This window comes from Rhinolophus hipposideros (genome assembly GCF_964194185.1).
Source record: "Rhinolophus hipposideros genome assembly, chromosome: 21".
Taxonomy (NCBI): Eukaryota; Metazoa; Chordata; class Mammalia; order Chiroptera; family Rhinolophidae; genus Rhinolophus; species Rhinolophus hipposideros.
In genome coordinates, this window is record NC_138067.1 from 29,634,927 (window position 1) to 29,656,519 (window position 21,593).

Consider the following 21,593-nt stretch of genomic DNA (forward strand, 5'->3'; position numbering starts at 1 on the left):
TATTAGGGACTGAGATAGGCCAGTGAATTGCAAATATCCCGGTAATGTGACAGTGAAGCCGAAAAAATGGGAAAGGGGAGAAGGCTGCCAGCTTCTGAGAACCCTACACACTGAAGGGAGTCAGGACATGAGACAGAGACGGTTCGGAAATCTACCAAGAAAAAGCTGAGAGCCACAGATTCCACCACTCCAGGTTCTAAAATAACGTCCTAAATCCATGCTTCATGTGTGTAATAAAACATTCACAATACCATGGAAGGTAAATCTTTATTCAAACTAAATGTTATTTTAAAGAGTAACAGCCTAGCCAATACTGAGACAGAGAGAAACATGGAGAGACGGGACTTGGTTTCAGAGGGCACAAAATGTCACGATGGAGGACACTAGCTAACCCCCTGGTTCCCAAATGTGGTAAGACTTTAAGTCACAGGTTAAAACAAAACAAAGACTCCTCAGCAGAGCTCTCTCTCCTTGCTGTCTCCCTTGTATTTCCCACTCTTTCTTAAATCCACTACAATCGACCTTTCATCCTCACACTCAAGGAAATGGCTTGTGGCAAAACTGCCAGTGATCTCACTGCTAAAGTCAATGATCAGGAGAATGAGATCAAGAAATCGACTCAGTACTTTCAAAAGACATGGTTGTATACAATTTTCTTGCTGAATTACCAGCTCTTAATGAATTACTACCGCCGGTGTTCACAGATTAAAGTTTTCTAATTTTTAAGTAATTGTTTCTATGGGAGGAAATGTATCTTTCATTCCAGACAACGAATTTACAAACACACAGAGCAAAAGCTCTTCCAAAGAAAGAAGCAACAGCTGTCATTGTTAAATTTTCAGTTCACAGATTGTTTCAAAGGTTCTTATTTTCCACATTCTTAATAAGAAACCCATCTACAGTGGTCCAACTATGACTCTGAAATGAGCTCTGGGAAAACACATTTTATGTAAGACAAACCGTACGGAAGATTCCTGGTTTTGATCTTTCACTAACTGCACCAATCAGCTTATTTACATACGTCCTGCCAAGTAGAGAATTTTAAAACATCACTGACATGGTTTACTTATTCTCATCATGTAACAATGATTCAATACCTAATCTATAAATATAAGACATCGCTGTACTACATAACACCTTAGAAATAAATATGGTATTTTTTTACATAAAGTTACTACTTCTTATTACACATCAGAGTTCAGGTCAATGTGGCAAGAAGTCAATTTATTTTCTAGTCTTAATGACCATAAATTAATTGGTGGATGAGGAAAAATGCCAAATGTGACCAAATAAAGGCTTCCAAGCTAACTCCTTCAAAACCTTCAGTGTTATGTAGTGTTGCTAGTGTGTCAGTTTTCATATCTGAATGTCTTCCTCTTATGTGACGAGGGCCTGATCAGTTAAGTGGAAGAGCTTCTGCACTGAGTTGAAGTCACATCGGGAAACACTGAGCCAATGTCATTGGCAAAATTGTGGGTATAGCATAAAAGCATGCTTAAGCCTACTCATGATGGAACATCATCTCAGGAGAAAACAATTCAAGAAAAGTCCTGATTTCAATCTATTTACTAGTTTCTGCATCAGCGTCCCATTGAACTCCAAATTTTCAAATTGCACAGACTGCCATACTCATATAGTGCTTCACAACTGCCAGAGCGCTAGGTAGGTATGTGGTCCTCAAAGGTGTTTGCCTTTACAGGCCCTGAACCAAAAACATTTCCAAGTAGGTTTCAATGCTAACCCGTATTATGGGCTATGGGGGGTTGTGCACAATTATCTTCACACCAATAAAAGTATTCACTATAATATATAAATTAATTACAAGAATCGAGAATGAGCTTATAACTTATTTCAACAGATACAATCATTACATCACACACATAAGTTGTCCCTATTTTAACTACTATTCCATAAATACTCGATGTTTACACACCAATAATGCTACTGGAATGGAATAATACTACATGGAAAAGTGTATGAAAACCAAATTAACAAGCTCTAAAGGCCTAAATTCAGTTATAAAATGGGTCATAGGCTTAGAAATCACTACTTAGCCACAATAATTATAAATCAAGATATGACTGAGGGTCAGTCATTACACGTCCAAATATAGGAATGCATTAATTCCATAGATTTTTAAAACACAGAATATTGAAGTAATATTATACATGGAAAACCTATAGCACAAAATTGGGTAGGCTTGTTTAGTACAAAAAAGGACAACCTAGAATTTTAGTACCCTGTGAGATACCACGTTAGGCCATCTTGACAAAAAAATCTTTTTGAAAGGTAGATAAAGTTGCCCAGATACACACAACATACATACACATATGATTCACTAATGAAGTATCAGTCGAAGAACAGTATTTTCTTAACACAGAAAGTCAAATAATTAGAGCTATACAATATTAATACACACAGATTTCTACTGCTAATCACACCAGCAATCTTATTTATAAAATAACACTTTTAAATAGCCTTTCCTGATGAACATTTGAAAACCAATACTAAGATCCATCTACTGAAATAGATAATTTCCTTTAAAAAACAACATCTGGTAAGAAGAGACAAGTCATGTTATAAGTATACTTCAATGTCAGATTGCTGTAGCAACATATATCACCCAACTTTTGAACAGCTTAGGGAAAAAAAAAGAATCGAAATTTAGGTTTCCTCTATCGGTTCTTGTACCTCAGTCACTATTCATGTTGTGCCACCCACGTGGCCCTAGAGGTTTTTCCACAGCATTCTCTGAAAGTATGTTTGATCTGCAAATGATGCGTCAACAGTATGCTAAATAACCAGTAATGAAAGAAAATACAGAAGATAAATTAGATGTGTTCTTCCAAACGTCAAAATACTGCAGGTTCCCGTGAGTTGGCAAAACTTCCCAAACCATCATCCAGTTTCATGCTTTGCAGGATAAGGCCTCTTTACGTAAGGAACGATTGAGAATATTTGCTCCCCACACCCAGAGCCATTCAGGCATATACTGTGCAAAAAGAAACTAAAAATGAAAGAGAAAAAGGTTATAAGGTTAGAACCCAAAGCCACTGACACTGAAATGCACAAATCAGCATATGATCTAATCCAACATATATCACCAATCACTTTAAACACAAAAAAGGAATAAGCCCTTAGGCGCTGCTGTACTGCACACCTACTTGTGCATAAGACCCCGTGCTAGGGGTCTTATAGACTCAATAGGAACAGAAACATGATCAGCACCCATCCACCCCCTTTCTCTCAAGAGGCCGGATAGACCTCTATGCAGTAATATGATTCCATTTTTACTTAACATGATATTAATAGTATGTTCATTTGGTTAAGAATTACAAAATCATTTCAGGAACAAAAGGCAGTTGAAACAGATAAATGCACACGTGCTCAGTACTGTATGAGAAAATGCGTTTGAGGGGCTGAATGGAGCTCAGCTGAATGAGAACTGAGTCAAGAACACCAGGACGCTGGTTCACTGTCTTAAGACATGATAAAGACGACTTGGGGATCCAGGCAGGGAGTCCTGCTGACATCCTTCTGCTCTAGGGGCTCTCAGCCAGGGCCGTTTTGCCCCTCAATGGACATATGGACAATGTCCAGAAATATTACTGGTTGTCACAACTGGGGTGGTGGTGCTACTGGCCCCCAGTGGGTAGGGGTCAGGGCCAGGCTAAACAACAAGCAATTATCCAACCCCCAATACCAGTAGTGCTGCGGTGGGAAAATCCTACGCAATACTGACAGATCTGTTAGAACCCAGATTTGTCAGTATAGTGAAAGCTACACTGAAAGTTCTAACACCTTGTGTGTTAAGAAAGGGAGATGAACAGGCCCCTGGAAAGTGCTGAAACTATAGCCTTGAACAGAAGTATAATAATAGAGGTTACCCCACCTCCTCCTTAAGAAACAGACCCAGGTTACTCTCCAAGGGCCCACACTGAGTGAGGAGGGGTCGCAGTACCAGGACGACAGCCCCAGAACTGAAACTGTTCACAGCACGCTTCCCAGCTGGGAGACAGGAGCCCAGTGTCTGGCTTCGCGTCATGGGTAACTTTCTGGGGAAAAAACTAAGGTCTCTGTGGACCTCTTTAAAGAACCAGGATTTCATGGAGGAGAAAAAAACAAACAAACAAACAAAAACCCAAAAAACACAAAACCTGGATATCCCTCCTTGGAGCTGCTGTCCTAAAGCAAAAGGTTCTAAATCCAAGGCGATAAAAGTCAGCTTATGATCCCTAAGGAGGACCCTGTAAGGACCGTCATGCTCAAACACACAGGTGCACCTGACACAGATGACATTATTGGTTCCCCCTTCAAAGTCCTTTTTTTTTCGCTACTGATTTAGTGGAGAAAGAATGAGCAGCTGCAAACCTGTTTGTTTTTCATGACCACTGTGTTATGACGCACGGGGAGTAGTACCAAGGTGAACTCTGCCTGTTTCCTCAGGTGCCGCACGTGGAGGCTTCCCTGACACCCTGTCTGCCTCATCCCAATGAGGTTTCAGCACCCTGAGCAGGAGGGTGGAAAGAGCGAATGGGAGAGGAGAGACTTTCATCCCCTGGGTATCTAGCTAAACTACAGGGGCTGACTCCTGGACCTGTGTAGGTAACAACAGAAGCAAGGAATGCCAAGTCTCTGGGCACTCGCAACTGCAGGAGAGTGCCCCAAGTGAGGAGATGTGAGCGTGAGTGTGTGGATAAGAGAGGAGGGGTGGGTTTCGGGTTCTGGCAGGCTTTGCGCATGCTCAGGGCTCCCGACCAGTCTGTCCAGGCCTAAGAAAGGAGCTGGTCCTCCCCTGCAACAAAAACTGACAGAAGGGCTTTCATCTCGCACACAGTTGTCAGCCTGCCCCCCTGGGCCCTCCCCTACACTGCAATATGCAGTCCCAGGGCCTTTCGTTTCCTCCAAGCTCCACCTCTCGCCAAAGCCACGTTTTCTCTTTCCAATAGCAACACACAGACACAGAATATGTGTGAACAAATACATCAAAAGTAGGTAGGAATTCAGAAAAGAGTTCAAGCCAATCCGAGAGCTCAGATTCTCCCACTCTGCTCCCCATTCCCCAAAGATTTCTCTACGGATCCTATCACCTGGAGCACAGTCTCCATATTCATAAGCAAGAGATTTATTGGTCAAGTTTTCAAGTTAATTGTTTTTTCAACCAAACACATAGCAGCGTGTTTCTGGCCCTTATGTCAAGTATCAGAAATAGAAAGCTACAACAGAAAGGCTCTTCTTTTTCCGTCAAACTTACTGTGTGTTCTGAAGCTGACAATTTAATATTGCCTGATGCCACTTCTGAAAATGATAAGAAATGCTCCCAAATCAATACTGACACCTAGTTAAAATTAAAGCAAATACATTTCACTCCTTTCTAGCTGTTTTTTAAGTCCAAATCTCTTTTTTCCTATTTTTTGCTTGCAAATCTTTATTAAGACAGCTAGCATAATACATAAAGATGTAACTGTTAAATTGTATGAATCGTTGTGGAGAAAGCAAAGAAGTTATGGTTGTGAGTCACTCTGACACTGCTCCTGCTGAGAACTGCTATTTGGCAGACATGTGTAAGGAAGGCTGAGGCACGGGTCAAGAGTGAGGAAACCTGCTCCCTAACTTCTTTTCATACAAATTTAGAAATGTGCCCAGTAAAATGTGGGGAAACTACCTTAGATGCCATCTTTGAAGTGGCTTCAAGAAAGGTAACTCCTACATACGAAAAGTGCTGAATCCTGCTGAGGAAAAGCCGCAGAGACTGCAGCCACCATCAATTCTGAGTCCCCATCATCACTCGGGCCTCCTCTCTGCTCAGTGATCCACTGGTGTTTCCCCGGGCACCTCACTCTCCCTTCTTCACAGTTATTATTTCAGAGCTCCCCCACGCTCAAGCCTCGAACACCGTCCGCCTCACCGTCAGTGAGATGACCCAAGCGCATAGGAGCTATCAGACAGGAGTGCCGCCGCTTGCACGTGGGCTCCCAGCCTTTCCTCTCGCCTCTGTCGCTTTCTAGTTGTTTCCTAAGTCCACACCACTGCCCCTCTACCTGTGCTATCAGTCCTATCACCCCAGCTTCCTGGAACCATGCCTTCTTTCTCCTGTCTTTCAGCTTTTCTTTGACACCTACCTTTTCCCTTCAGCATTAAGTTACCGTCGAGTCTCTGCTAACTTGCATAAATTAACTAACAAGCAGAACTTCCTTCCTTCGACCTAATCCATCCACCAACACCTGCACAGCCTTACTTCTTGAGCATGTCCCCCTCTTCTCCACACACATCTACTCACTGCAATCCAGCTGCTCCCTAAAATGCCTCTAAAAACTGCTTTCATCAAGGTCACCGAGGAGTTCCAAGAATCTAAACCCAACACACATGTGTTGGTCTTTATGATTTGGGACAGATGACATCACGTGACACTGATGGCTGTTCCCTCCTCCACCTGAAAAGCATGTCTCCCCTTGGCGCCTGTGTTCCACTCTCCTCCTCTCCTACTGATCCTGCTGACTGCCCTTCGCAGTCCACCATCCCCTGGAATGTGGGAGTTCCTTGAGTCTCTGACCAAGCTGCCTTGTCTCTCTACACACTCTCCTTAGATGAATGTCACCTACCCCACATCTTCTCATCCAGCTAAACACTGATGACCAGTAAGCCTTTACATCCGTATAAACCTCTCATCTGAGGTTCCACCTATGCAGCTGCCCACTCTACTTCTCTTAACAATTTCCCAGAACATTCAAATCCAGCACGTGTAAAACGCTTAATGTTTCTCCAAAACTTGGTCTCTTCCTCCCATGCTACCTATTTGAGTCAATGGAACCACCAGGTTTTAAAGCCCAACACTTGAGAATGTCTTGTTGCTTCCTTTCCTTCCACCACTCATGTTCAATCTATCACCTTTCTCGTTAAGAAATAAAAACAGTCTAATATTCTTATTTAACTCATAATGTAGAAAACTAACCAAAATAAACACCACAAAACAAAGCTTTACACAATATGTTGACATGTCAAAGCTCATACAGTAAATTTCTTATTAGCTGAAGATTGACAGAGGATTAAAATTTTAACAAAATTTAGATCTTTGCAATCTGAGTAAACTACATTCAGAAGATACAATGATTACAAAATAAAGGTCGCAATGGCAAAAGCTATCAGAGAAATCTGCTATGGGCAAAAGCTATAAATAAGTCAAATCTTGTTGTAAAATTGAAAAAATACTGATGATGCTAAAAATAATTTGAGTAAAATAAAAATGAAAATAGAAAAAAATGGAAAGTTTTAATAGCTTTGTATAGAAAAGTATTCTAGGAATTAAATTAGCTTAACAGAATTTTTGGCAGAAAAATACACATTTTCAAGAAACGTTCATCAATGTGAACAAAGTTTAATTGTAATTAAAAAGTTGGTGTCTTATAACTGCAGTCAAAATATTTGCTGCATCTAAACCCCGTCCTCATTATATCTTCACTTCTCAGGGAACTTCATGGTCAGTGGCTTCTAAAACTATTTTAGGTTTCTCTGCTTTTCTCCAGTAATAAAAGACCTGGAAATAACCACCTAAATAAAACTGCTTCTTATTAAAGAAACTTTTAGCCAAACCTTTTGATAAAAGTAAAAGTTCACTGTTGATTTACCTATCTATTTATTCAGTAAAAGTAAATTTAACAATCTTTATACACAGAGTCTCAAAAATATCTGTTTGGTAATTTAAGAAAACTCCACATATTAAAGAAAAAAGACGTCTAAACTAGGGCTTATCTAATTACTATGCCAGATAAAGAAACACAACTGTATTATAACAAATCATTATGAGTTCTCTATGTAATACTTACAACGAAATTTTCAAATATGTAACAAAGTTGCTCTTTAAAATACTAAAGACCCAAACTTTGTCATGCCTGAACAATAAACGTAAAAAAGAAAAAGCTGTGATTCTTGAACAAATACGTCTAAGAATATACTGACATATCATCTGACATAATGGGTACATGAAATATAGACCTATTCTGTGGTTTTGTGTTTTGGGATTACCTTGTTAACTTAGAGGTACCCCCTTAAGCATTACTAGAATCTCTTTTGAAATTCCCCTATAAATCCTTAGTAATTTTATACTATTACTATCTGCTAATATTATAAAAGCATATTTTATCTCTCAGGTGTCAAGTAGAATGCTCTTAAAATAATAAGCCCACAAAAAAGAATTCAGTGACTTAACCAGAACCACTAAGAGTGTCAGGTTTAAGAATCAGAATTTGCAATTCTCATCTTTCAGCATTAGGCTTCAGTCAGATTCCCATGTGTCATTTAGAAAGGTTTAGGGTGCATTAAGCTAATTATTACAAGAGCTGAGCGCATACTGTTACCTGGATCGAATGGGACCAGTATCCTGTGGTCCTTTTTGAAATGCCAAGCGTAGAAACAGCATGATGTGCATATACTTTTGGCGAAGGTACCAACCACGGGCACTTGTGCAGAAAGCTGCCAGGTGCGGTCATGTTGGTAGCCACGTAGAACGGGATTAGACTCTGTACAAAGATTCCTTTGGAAGCATATTCATACTGCAATGCTCTGCTGAAGTGGTCTAAGTAAGCCTGTTAAAATGGAGCAGGGGAAAAGACATTTAATTTTCCGGAACTTGGAAGAAAATTCAGGAGACAAAAGGCTTGCTTATTATCATTTCAGGAAAGAACACAGCATTAGCAAACATGAGTTGCTGACAAAGAGCTCCACAAATGGGACCAAACTATGGTAATAAATGTCCTATCGCATCATGATTTCATTTTCAACCAAGAACACATTACCTTGGAAGCGGAGAAGGCAGCCAGCTGGGGCGTTGGTTTGCAACAGGAGCCGGAAGAGATAGTGACGACAGCGCCTTTCTTTCTCTCCACCATCCCCGGTAACACTATGTGGACCATCAAACTAGCCGCAGCAATGTTGACATTTATGATGTCCCAGAGTTTGTCCTCGGAGACCTGAGTAAAATACTGGGGGTAGGGATAAAACACGCCCACATTATTTACCAAGATGCCAATGTCTTTGTCTTTCAAGGCTTCTCGAATTGGGTGGTAGATCTCACGGCCGCTGCTGAAGTCCGCCACTATGACATCGGTCTCCACTTTGTAGGTGTCAGCGATGTGTTTAGCAACCATCTGTAACTTCTCTTGGTTCCGACTAATCAGGATGATATTGAGACCACGGCTCGCTAACTCTTCTGCATAGGCTCTTCCAATCCCATCTGTTGCACCTACAGTACAACCAGGAAAAGTGAGCATGCTCTTTTCGTGGTGAGATCTTCAAAATTGAACTTTAAATACCCCATTTCCCATTCCTGCTTTCATCAGAGAAAGAATCATACTACAGTCAAGCGAGCTCTAATACTGGTCAGTCAAGCACAACAGCGTAAGATACATGCCAGTCAAACGCTCTCCCAGACACCCTGACGGGGACAGGAAGAGCTGTTTCATATTCACCAAGTTGACTGTGAGACACAGTAGGAAGCTGTTTCCAAACTTATTTCTCTGGCTTGAATGAGTGCCAGGAGGTACTTTCCTGGGCAACAATGACAAATTAAAATGACATTTAAAATAAGGAAAGCATTTCTGAAAGTGAAGGGAGTCCATCAGGACAATTTCAAAACACAGCAAAAAGGCAAAGGTGTAGGAAGGTGGAGCTGGAACATGACCGGGAACAGGAGAGGGCAGAATAAGGATAAAAACCACAGGAAAATTCTTCCAAGATGGGGGCAGTAAGGAAATGGGAACACAATCATAACAGAATATGTTTTTATTATCAGCAAGTTCCCACGAAAACATCCCATTAAATTCAGTGACGCCTAGAATCATGCATCCAACTTAAAACACAACTTAAACAGGAACCATCATTTCCATTTTAAATTAGGCAAGAATTGAAATCTCATGTCTTACCACTCACAACTGCCCATCTTCCATACTGCTTGATCAGATCTGCTCTGCTCACCAGGCGAGGGACAAAGTGCAGCCTGATGAGGCTATAAAAGTCACAGATAACAGTGATGCTTTTTCTGGCCGTATACCAGGCCCCAACCAAGGCTAGAGCTTCCACGTAGCAATTGCACGACCTGGCGATTTCCCTGTACAAGAGGTAGAAGCTGTCAACAGCAGCCATGGCAGCCTGCAGGGAAGGGGAAAGACAGGTGTGCTTTGTTTAGTAACGTAAAGGAACGCACATAGTCTGAGTGAAGAAAGACATCTGAGGACATCAGAGCTTAACAATTTTGCATTCCGACAACAGTAACAGTTCCAATGCAGGTAGCCCGTGGATCCAGGCAATTTATGATCTCACTAGCATTTGTAGTTTATAAAGTTCTTTTCTTCCAAGGAGATTAGTTGTGTTGACAGCTACCAAGAGATACCAAATTCCTACTAAAATGCAGGCGCTGTGCTGCATGTTGTGGATACAAAGATAAACACAGCATGCGCTGTGCCCTAAAAAAAACCTCCTAGCCCAGTGTAATGACAGGCACAGACTTTTTAATTCATCTAACTGCTGAGAAGGATGTTTGTTTCTTTCTTTTATTCATAATCAGCAAGTGCAGAGGGCCTACTACCCAGGTAGAGACAAAGTAGAAGAAATAGAAGTAATATATTAAGACCTGACCTTGGCCACAAAGGGCTTACAGTCCATTTGAGACAAAGCTAAGCTTTAATAACCTTTCACATAAATTAAGCACACATTACACATAAATAGTATACACAAATGGGTATTAGAAAAGACATACTCTACAAACTTAAAAGAAATGGTTTTCTCAAATGACAATGGAGTAGGCGCTCCTCCATCCTACTAGCTTAATTTGTACACCGTTATGATCTTTGTCCCTTTATGTTTGAGGAAAGGAAAGTCCAATACAACTCTTGTAAGTATCCACACAGGAAGAATTTACAAAGCACCTACTATGTTCATGTACTGTGACAGATGCTAAGGATTCAAAGGTGAATTAAATTACTGTATGGAGAAGAGACAGACATGTAACAGAATCATTTTCAATGCCATGTGAACTGGTGCAGGCAGGCAATCAGAGACAACCCTGAAGAGTAGACAAGGGCCGGGCATGGCCACGGATGACGAACTTCATCCTAGATGGGACCTGGGGAGCCACTGACCCAACTGTGCACTACCGATGAGGGGGACAAAGTACCAAACAGGACCAGAACAGACTACAATTAAACTACAGGGAGATCAGATTTACACAAACACAAAGACACAGCATTTATTATATAAAAGAAAACCGATGGTAAGCCGAAATATATGTATATAAAACTTCTGGGATTAGACCCTGTTATAGAAATCCCATTAAAATGGTGGGGGGCAAGGGGGACATCATGAAACTAAGAAAACACCCAACAATAGCAGCAAAAATTGACATAAGCTTAAGGAAGAATGAGTGAATTTCCTCCCACTCGGCTACAAAATAAGCTCAACTAAGCTGCAGAGCGAAAAATGAAATAAACAGGAGAAAATAAATTAACCACAAATGGAATGTTTATATAAAAATGACACCATATTGTGATAAAAGGCACATAAAATAATCAAAACTGTTGAATATATGAATATATGTGTTGACTATATATATACATATGAATGCATAGTCCAAATTAAAAACAAAACATACAAAAGAAATATGATAGAAAACCGAAGTAATGGATAGGCAGTAGGATTCTTAAATGCCCCCCAATAAGGATATATACTCTCTCATCAAACAGAAAGTTGTATATTGCTACCCTATTACTAATTAAGTTGATGTGGCATTAAGTAAGTTAAAGAATGTTTTTCTCTAATGACAATATAGAAAATGACTGAAGTTGGGCCACCTTATTTCCTATGGGTAAAATGCTATATACTGTGGTTCTGTTCACAGAAACTTACCTCCTAAATAAGAATGTCAAGATTGATTATGGAAAGAAAATATTATAAACTTTATTAGCTGCACAAACCAAATACTTGATAAATACAATTAAATGCTCTTTTGGGGTAATTTTCCCTCATGGACTCCAAGGACTAAGATTTCCTAAAGTATGAAGTACCAAGATCAACAAAGTTTGGACTGGAGATGCCTTTCTTTTCCTGACCCATCTGCCAGACAACAGGCAATCACACTCCTTGTCTGCTCCCAAATCATTCAAAGTTAGGATCATTTGTCTCAAAACTGTTCATTCTTTTTCTGCTGTGCATGAATGCCTCTCCAAGCTTACCCACACTAGAGAAGAGGGAATGACATCCCACCCCCTTTCAAGGGTCTCCTGCTCTGCCGTCTCGATATATAATTAAGTCCCTGCTGAGGCAGGCAGCTGACTGGATATGCCCCTGACCTGCATTGTATCAGCGTTCACAACGGTTACAGCCCCTGAATAGTATTAGCTGCCAGATTCCCAAAGAAACGACCAAAACATTAACTTCGTATCAGAAAGAATATAAAAACTGAAAGTCCATGTTAAGCCATCTGAAATTGGGAGATCCTGAAATTATGTTTTAAAGTATACACGTGCCTTTTGTCATAATTAATCAAAGACTAGGCCATGAGAAAGTAAATGCAAAAAATAATCACTTGCATGCACTAGTACTTTTCAAACAAAGTGTAATAAAAGTAGAAATAACAAAACTATGACAAAAAAACTACACACTTGCAATATTGAATATACTCTTCTAAATAACAGGTGCATGTTTATCTAAGATGTTAAAACAATGTTTTCAATGAAAAATTAAATACCACACATCAAGATCTAATGGGTTGTAGCCAAAGCAACACCTGTGGGAAAGTTAACTGCATAAAGTGTCTAAAAAGAGGTTCCAGCTAAACAGGCGGTCTGATATGCCTCATGGAATGACCTCATACTAATGGGAAACTCAACTTCCACCCCCCACCCCAGACCATTTTTTTCAAGAATTTGAATATTTGTGAAGGAAAAAACTCTTAGCAAAAGATGCCTGACTATAAAGGATCTATAAACAATCTTTCTACTCTAGTCATTAACTGTCACGGTTTCCTCTTACTTTGTCTCTTGGTCTTCAGGAATATGCTGTTCTACCTCTCTTAAGGCCAATCTGTAAACAAAAACCAACACAAAATAAATTCCTTTCCTTTGTCCTCGTAGCTCAGCTGGGAAAACTTGATATGAAACTGAGATAAAAGTTTTTGAAAATTTGAAGAAAACACAAAAATTCTTATGCCATGAATTCCTATATACGGGGGAGAGGGAGGGTGCCAAAAACTGTATACAAGTAGACACTTTGGTCAACGTTGCTCAAGCAGTAGGTCACCGTAATCAGAAGTGTCTGGACGCTGATGGTACCACTTTGAGCACCTCTAGTAATTGCAGAAGTCAAACGTGACTTGTATGCATCTTTTGTTACTGGTATATATTGAGTATTACAATTTTAATACAGTTTTCCTTTCTTAAAATGTGTATACTTTTTTTTGGCACCCTCTGTATATAGGCAGCAAAGCATTTCCTCATCCCAGAATAAGGAAGGGAACAACAGCGTCTGTCTGGTGAAAGGCTCAGCGGAAATGGGCCCCTTTTCCTGCACCTTTTTGCTTCAGGAACATTTCATCAAATGGGACAAAACCTGTTCAAATAGCTTAGAGCGAGATGGTGCTCTGCACAGACATGGGGAGCTCAGGACACACGCACAGGAAGAAGCTGGCCAGGGAGGAGAGGCAGACACAACCATCCTTTCCCCCTGGTGTCCTCCTGGGCTTTCCCCTGGGCCTCATCTTTCCCTCTGCAAACCACCTTCCTGCACTCTACCTGAAGAGCACTTGAACTTCCACACTCCTGCAGCCACCTGGCATCTCTATTCCAAATTCCTGGCAGAGATTCTCACTAGCCCTTGAGCTCAGGTATCCAGCACTTGTCTGATCAGCTGGCAGAGGTGGCGGGGAGGAAGTGTCCTGCGGTATCTTGAACAGCCCATTCTAGCCTGTGAGTGGGGCAGGTGCTGCAAGAATGAGGAAATGAAAAGAAACTCTGGTACACCTTTTCCCTCTCCTTCCACCCTAGACACTGTGTTATAACTGTTCTGTTTTTGACCCAGTCCCACCCACGAGGCTGAGTTCTCTAGGGCTGAGGCCCAATCTGACTCCTCTGTTTCTCCAGCACCTTCCACAACCCCTGGCATAGAGCAGGAGCTCAACAGATGTTTGTTGCATTAAACTGTACTACCCAGTGTCTGCTCAGCTCCCAGGCTGCTTTTCCTGTCTAGCTCTCAGTCTCCACAAATCATCTTGTTCCCCATTCCAGAGGGGACCACCAAAGTCCTTTGATTCTTTATAGAAAGAAAAACGTCATGGCAAAACCCACCAGGGACCTCCTGCTCAGCTCCAGCAGGAGACACACTGACTTCAGGGGTGAGTTGAGAACAGTGGTGTCCAGGGCCTTCACCCCCAAGTTGGCCCCGCTTCTTGACTCTACTCACTCAATTCCCCTTCACCATATTGTTGGGGGGAATACCATTACCATATTTTAACATACAATTCCACCACAAGTACCTTAAACATGTATTATCACTGCTATATTTTTTAAAAGTCACAGAAAGTCAGAGGGCTGAAGGCATTCAGCCTTGAGGTACAGAAAGGCAACTTGATCATTCCCCAGATGCAATTCCAGTGGGAGAGATTTGACTCACATCAACCAAACTCACAGAAGACTGACAAATTCAAACACCAACTTATTTATGAATAATAGACAATATAGCCAAGAAGCCTAAACATGCATGGTCACTTGTCTGTAGGAAAGTCTACGAGGACATTCAAACTATGAAAACAACAGCAATGCAGAAAACTCTGGGTCGGACGCTGAGGACCCTTTCCGAGTTAAGCCAAGAGCCTCTGCCGCCCCGTGGACACAGAGAGCACTGAAAGATGAATAGAGCAATTCAATGTAATGTGGTGAGGGCGCTGCTGACGAAGGTGTAAGACCGTTCTGGGCGGAGAGGAGGCAAGGCCCAGCCTGCCCGGTCCGTGAACGGTCCGGCCTGCCAGGAAACAGAGACAACTTCAGTGTGCTTACAGCACAGGATGGGCACCTAAGGACGGAAAGGGGGTGGAGGGGAGGCCAGATAGATCGTGACACACCTTTAGGCCAAATGGAAGCTCGGGCCTCACTCTCAGTAAGTCCCTTAGGCCAAAGGAGGAAGCTTTGGGGTTTGTTGTGGAAGGTGGGGCTGCAGTAGTGCAGGCAGAATGTGAGGAGTCCTGAATCCTGGTCGGTCCAGATGGGGCTGAAGCAAGGCCGGACTAAGAACACATGGCTTTATGATTGAATGCTTGCTGATCCTCAGACACACCATTTCCACACATTTGTTCATACCTCGATGGGACCATAAATGAAAAATAACAGGAAATTGTCAATTCCTTTCCTCCGCTCAATCCTCTTCTCCACCCTAAAGTACAAGATGGAAAATCATTTCTAATGAAAGAAGAAATCAGGACCCCCTCCAAAGCCACTAAATTCCAGGAAAGCTCATGGAAACAGAGTTTTAAAGGCGTTTACTACGCATTTAAGTCTAGGAGCCAACCAAGATATGTATAGATATCGCGCTGCATTTAACTTGCTTTAAGGGTTTGACTTGTTTGACTTGTTAATTTCTCTGTCGATAGGTATTAGTCTAAAACTTAGAGAAATCCATTATTTAAAAAGCAACAATAAAACACAGTACAATTCTGGTTCCTGTACAACCTTCCTATAAAAGTTATTATAAATCTTTGTTGTCTTGCCTCTACAGAAAATACTATCAAAACAAGAGAAACAGGTGCAGGAAGAAAACAACTCCCTGCTGTCTGTTAAGCATCTTCTACTTTGATAAGGCCATACCCATCAGGGCGAATTCATCAAACACTTAAAAGTCTCTTAGGTGGGGCGGTCAGATGGCTCAGTTGGTTAGAACGCGAGCTCTGAACAGGGATACTGGTCCGATTCCCACGTGGGCCAGTGAGCTGTGCCCTCCACTAGATTGAAGATAACAAGCTGCCGCTGAGCTTCCAGGGGGCAGCCGGATGGCTCAATTGCTTAGAGCACAAGTTCGCAACAACAAGGTTGCCGGTTCAATTCCCGCATGGGATGGTGGGCTGCGCCCCCTGCAGCTAAAGATGGAAAATGGCAACTGGACATGGAACTGAGCTGCGCCCTCCACAACTAGATTGAAGACAATGAGCTGCCAGAGGGGAGGCTGGACAGCTCAGTTGGTTAGAGTGTGAGCTCTCAACAACAAGGTTGCCAGTTCAATTCCCGCATGGGATGGTGGGCTGTGCCCCCTGCACCTAAAGACTAAAAACGGAGACTGGACTTGGAGCTGAGCTGCGCCCTCCACAGTTAGATTGAAGGACAATGACTTGGAGCTGATGGGCCCTGGAGAAACACACTGTTCCCCACTATTCCCCAATTAAGAAAAAAAAGTTTCTTAGGTAAACTATGGCCTTTGGGAGATGCTGTGTCAATCCAGGTTCATCCTTGGTAGAAAAAAAAAGGTACCATTCTGGTAGTGATGTGCGCTGACAGTGGGGGAGGCTCTGCAGGTGTGGGAGAAGGAGCCTATGGGAGATCTCGGTACCTTCGTCTCATTTTTATCATAAACCTAAAACTGCTCAAAAAAAAACCCTCTTAAAATGAAAAAAACCTCCGGGAAACAACCTTAAAGGTAACATTACAACTATAAAAATATCATGGGAAAATTATGGTCAAAACTGCAAGGAGCAAAGTCACTTCCTCAAAGCACAACTGCTATGGCCTATAACACTGCCCTGACCTACAACTGAGATGACTCAATTCAGCGGTGACAAGGGCACCTGAATCTAATACAGGCAGACCTCAGAGATACGGTGGGTCCGGCTCCACTGCATGCTTATCTAAAACCTTCAAGAACCAAGAGTTCTGGGAAAAGTGTCTTGGGTGAAACATAGACACCACCGAGCTATCCAAATGGATGGTAAAAGAATCCAAGACAGATTGGCAAAAATGTTTTCAGAGAAAATAAAGCAAGTATCACGGGAAGAAAACAAAGCACCACCAAACGAAAGGTAGTGTGGTCGTCTCCAAGATGTCCACCCCTTAGTCCTCAAACCTTGTAAATATGTTACCTTTGTAGCAAAGTGGACTTTGTGGGTTGATTAAAGATTTTAAGATGGGGAAATTATCCTGAATTATCTAGGATGGGTCTAATGTGATCACATGCATTTTTATGAAAGGGAGGCAGAAGGGTCAGAGTCAGAGAAGATGAGACCAAGAAGCAGAGGTTAGAGGGGGGAGGGGAGATACTTAAAGACGCAAGGCTGCTAGATTTGAAGATGGAGAGAGGGGGTCACAGTTTAAGGAATGCAGGCATCTCTAGAATATGGCAAAAGCAAGGAAACAAATTCTCCTCTGGAGCCTCCAAGGTGACATATCCTTACTGACACCTTGACTTTAGCCCAGGGAGACAATTTCAGACTTCTGACCTCCAGAACTGTAAGAGAACAAATTGGCAAATTAGGATGGATGGACGGATGGACAATCTGCCAGTCTAGTTTCTAGGACCGTAAAGAGACAAGCTGCAAATCCTGCAACATCCCTTAAACCAAAACCTTCAAGTGTATGCAGGAACAAGAAAGCCTCTGGTTTCTAGGATCTCTCATAGCTGGGATAGACCTGAGGTGGTCCTCACCATCCTCATCAAAAGCTGGTACTGTCCAACTTTTCAGGAAGGCTCCAGGGCTGTGGACTTCATTTTCATTAACATTTCCCCCCCCACAGGAATCTTACTTCTTTCACACAGTTTAAATCTGCCTTGCTGTCAGTACTCAAATCCAATCTCAAATCCTACTAAGAGCAGCTCAAGTCCCGTTCCTTCTCTTCCATTCAATCCCAGCACTCACTGAGAGGCACTGATGACACACCAGGCCCTGGGGACAAACTGGAGGCCCACATACCTCTTCCTTTTCTCTCCTAGGTCATAGCACCAACCCCCACCTCTGAGTTCCCCTCTCTCTCTCTTACCCAACGTGGCACTTACCAAACTGCTCTGCATTCTACTTAAGTGTCTAATTGGTTCTCTATCTTGGTTCCCCAAGTAAAGCACCAGGCCTCTTGAGGACAGGAAATGTCACCTAAAACTAACTTTTCTGTAATTAAAAAAAGAAAAGAAAAATACATGTGGAAGTTGTAAAACCTATTATGCACCGTTCAAAGAATAATAAAACAAAACACCCACGCAGCCACCCTACTTCACAAACAAAACCCATCTTAGAAACCCCATCCACTTCTTCCCTGATCATATCCCCTTCCACCACCCTGGGGCAACCACCTGCCTAAATTCTGACAGAATTATTCCTTTGCCTTTATTTTTTTTTAATAGCTGTACTAGGTATTACCCCAGCATGGATTCTGAAATACCTAATAGTATTCAGTTTTGCCTGTTTGTGAACCTTATATAAAGGAATCGTACTGCATGTATTCTTTGGTGACTTGTTTCTTTCACTCAATATTGTTTTTGAGACTCATCTGTGCTCCTATAGCGGTAGGTCACACTTTCACTGCTGTACATTATTTCATGGTACGAGTACACCATATTCATATATCCCTTCTATTGCTGACGGGCATTTGGGTTGTTTTGTTGGTTTTTATTTTACAGCTTTGATCAGTGATGCCATGAACATTCTTACGCACATCTGGGCACATGTATGAGAGTTCCTCAGAGGAATACGCCTGAGTCACACCGTGTGGCCACAAGGCATCCATGCATTCAAGCAGACACTGCCCAAGTGGCTGAACCCATTGGCATGCCCACCAACAGTGAGTGTGAGTTCACACTGCCTATTTCGCAATGGCTGGCAATGTCCAACAGTTCACCTTCTGCCCACAGGGTGTTGTGAAATGGGATGTCATTATGGTTTTAATATGCATTTCCTGATGACTAATAAGGTTGACTGGCATTCTTCTGATATGTGCTGTGTTTTCCCATCTATAAAATGCCTATTCCTATTTTTGCCTTATTTTCCTCTATTGTGTTGTCTTTTTCTTTCAGAATTATAAGAATTTTTTTCTATATGCTGGATACTAGTTCTCTGTATGTTTCGTCTTCAGTGCTTTCAATGACCTGAATGTCTTCATTTTAATGGAGTCCAATTTGTCAGTCTTTTCCTGTATGGTTTGTGCTTATGTTTTATTTCAGAAATCCTGCCTTATAAAGATGTTTTTCTATGTTATTGTCTGCAAATTTTTACAGTTTTGCTTCTCAGATTTACGTCTTTAATCCTCCTGCAGCTTTGTGAAGCTGTGAGGCTGGGCTTCCTCCACCTATAATATTCCTCCTCAGGACCTGGCGGGGTGCGGTGGATACAATATTTATTTAATAAATAGAAGCAAATACTGCTTTGCATTCAAAGCTCAAATTTCACTCTTGAGGATAAAAAGCTTAAGAAGCTTCTCAAACTTCGCGTCAGCACTTTGACAAAGTTATTATTGGTGTATCATGACTTTTTGGATTTTCCTTACCTTCCTTTGCCAATTTATAATAAGCCACTAAACTGAATCCATGGGAACCTGAGTGGAAAGAGCAGAACATGGGATTACTCATCCAGGATCCAGTACTCCTGTTTCATGTCTCCATTTGTGTAGTAGAAATTAAGATATTAATAACATCTACTCCTAGGTGTGTATACCCAAGATAACTGAAAACTCACGCTCACACAAAAATTTGTATAGCCATGTTCATAGAAGCAGTATTCACAACATCTAAAAAGTGGAAAAGACCCAAATGTCGACCGACAGATGAATGGATAAACAAAATGTGGTCTGTCAACATAATGGAATATTATTCAGCAATAAAAAGAATGAAGTATGGATACATGCTACATGGGTACATGCGACAAATCTTGTAAACATTACGCTGAGTGAAAGAAGCCAGATACAAAATCATGATGCCAAATATCATGATTCCAATGATATGAAATGTCCAGAAAAGGCAAATCCGCAGAGACAGAAAGTAGATTATAGTTGCCAGGGGACAGGGGGAGTGGGAAATGCGTAGTGAACTGCTAATGTGATTTCTTTTTGGAATGAGAATGTTCTGGAATTAAATAGTGGTGAGGGCTGTACACTGCGAATATACTGCTATGAAAAGTATATTTTTAAATGGCTAAAATGTGAATTTTCTGTAAATTTTATCTCAATTTTTTAAAAAATCAACTAAAAAAATGCCATGCCCCTGGACTATTACTATAGTAATTAAAAACACAGACTCTGAAGAGCCTTCCTGGGTTCAAATCCAGAATCCCCATGTAAGAGTTGTGTGTCTTGGGTGAAGATGAGGTTACTTTACCTCTAAACATGAGACAATAGCTCCTACCTAAGATTATAATGAGAAGTGAGATCAGACACATAGAGCACTTAAGAACAGTGCCTGGGATGTAAGTAAGTGCTCAACAAATCTTAGCCAGGAGCCACTATAATTCAGTGCTCAATATCAGCCATCAGTTCTCTGTGGTGGTCAGGGGTAAAACTGAGAGCTGGCTTTATGCAAAAGACCCTTAAGTGCTTTATTCCTATCGCCTCACTTATTCTCGCCTCAACCTTATGACGCAGAATTATAATCATCCCCAGTTTACAGATAGGAAAGCTGAGGCTTATAAAGGCAAAGTGACATACACGGACCCCACAGCAAAGAAGCGGCCGGTGGGAATTCATTTCAAGGTCTATTCAAGTCCAGAACCCGGGATGGGGGCCCCAAAGTGCGCCCCCTGCCTCCGCCCCTCTTCCCCCGCGGGCATCCCGCCGGCATCTCGGAGAGGGTCTCAGGGTTTGCTTTGCTCAAGTGTCTGGGCTGCACGTTCCTTTGAAGAGGAGCAGCCACACTGGTCTCCAGAGCCGTTCCCCTCCAGCACCTGGCAGGGCCCAGCAAGCCCGAGCAAACGACGGCCGCTTCGGGAACTGGCGGTGCCCTTTCTTCAAGCGCTCCTTTATTCTAAATTACTTCTAATTCGGAACAAAAGACGACAACAAATTCCACTCGTACCAAGTCCTTAGGAAATGAGAATAAAGAAGCATGGACAAAGGGAGGGATTTTCAGAGCGCTGTAGGGAGCACCCCGGTTAAGGGTCTGGGGGGACGGGGACCTGGCACTCGCGGTGGGTGGGGCCCCGGATCTGCCGGGTCCTGGGGGAGGAGACAGGCCCAGAAGAGAGTCCTCTGGGATGCAACGCAGGGATGGAATTAGGGGAGAGCGCTCCGGGGTTGGGGACACGGGTCTAAAGGGAGAGGTGTTGGGGTGGGTGTCCGAGGGAAGGGAGCAACGAAGGGGTCAGTGTCCCGATGGCGCGAAGGGGCACTGGTCCGGGGGGGCGTGGTGGGGCACAGCGAGAAGGGCGCGCCCAGGGGAACGAGGAGGACCAGGCGGGCCTGGGGCCCGGGGCCGGACGCTGGGAGCACGGTACCTGCAAAAGCAACGCAGTCTCGGAGCTGCTCCCGCCGGACCGGTGCGTCTGCCGCCCCCGTCGCCGCCGCCGCCGCTGCCGCGGGCCGCACCCCCACGTGACCCGCGCACGCGCCGGAGGCGGAGCCGTTGTAAGGCCCGCCCTCCTGCATCCGGACGGG

The 21,593-nt window shown here is 42.6% G+C and overlaps 1 protein-coding gene across 4 annotated transcripts; it reads right to left on the bottom strand.

The window, feature by feature from the left end:
- Window positions 1-248: 248 nt before the first annotated feature.
- Window positions 249-21,537, bottom strand: HSDL1 (hydroxysteroid dehydrogenase like 1). 4 transcript variants are annotated; one of them, XM_081031366.1, is made up of 7 exons: window positions 21,434-21,536; window positions 20,885-21,021; window positions 19,497-19,544; window positions 9,918-10,143; window positions 8,793-9,238; window positions 8,355-8,582; window positions 249-3,007 (listed from the first exon to the last, which is right to left on the bottom strand). In XM_081031366.1, the coding sequence occupies exons 4-7, from the start codon at window positions 10,135-10,137 to the stop codon at window positions 2,909-2,911; spliced, it is 993 nt and encodes a 330-aa protein (XP_080887492.1). In that variant the 5' UTR covers window positions 10,138-10,143; window positions 19,497-19,544; window positions 20,885-21,021; window positions 21,434-21,536; the 3' UTR covers window positions 249-2,908. The 4 variants fall into 4 exon arrangements, with proteins under 4 accessions (XP_080887492.1, XP_080887491.1, XP_080887490.1 ...); XM_081031365.1 differs by lacking the exon at window positions 20,885-21,021 and having other exon boundaries at window positions 21,434-21,537; XM_081031364.1 differs by lacking the exons at window positions 19,497-19,544; window positions 20,885-21,021 and having other exon boundaries at window positions 21,434-21,537.
- Window positions 21,538-21,593: the final 56 nt, after the last annotated feature.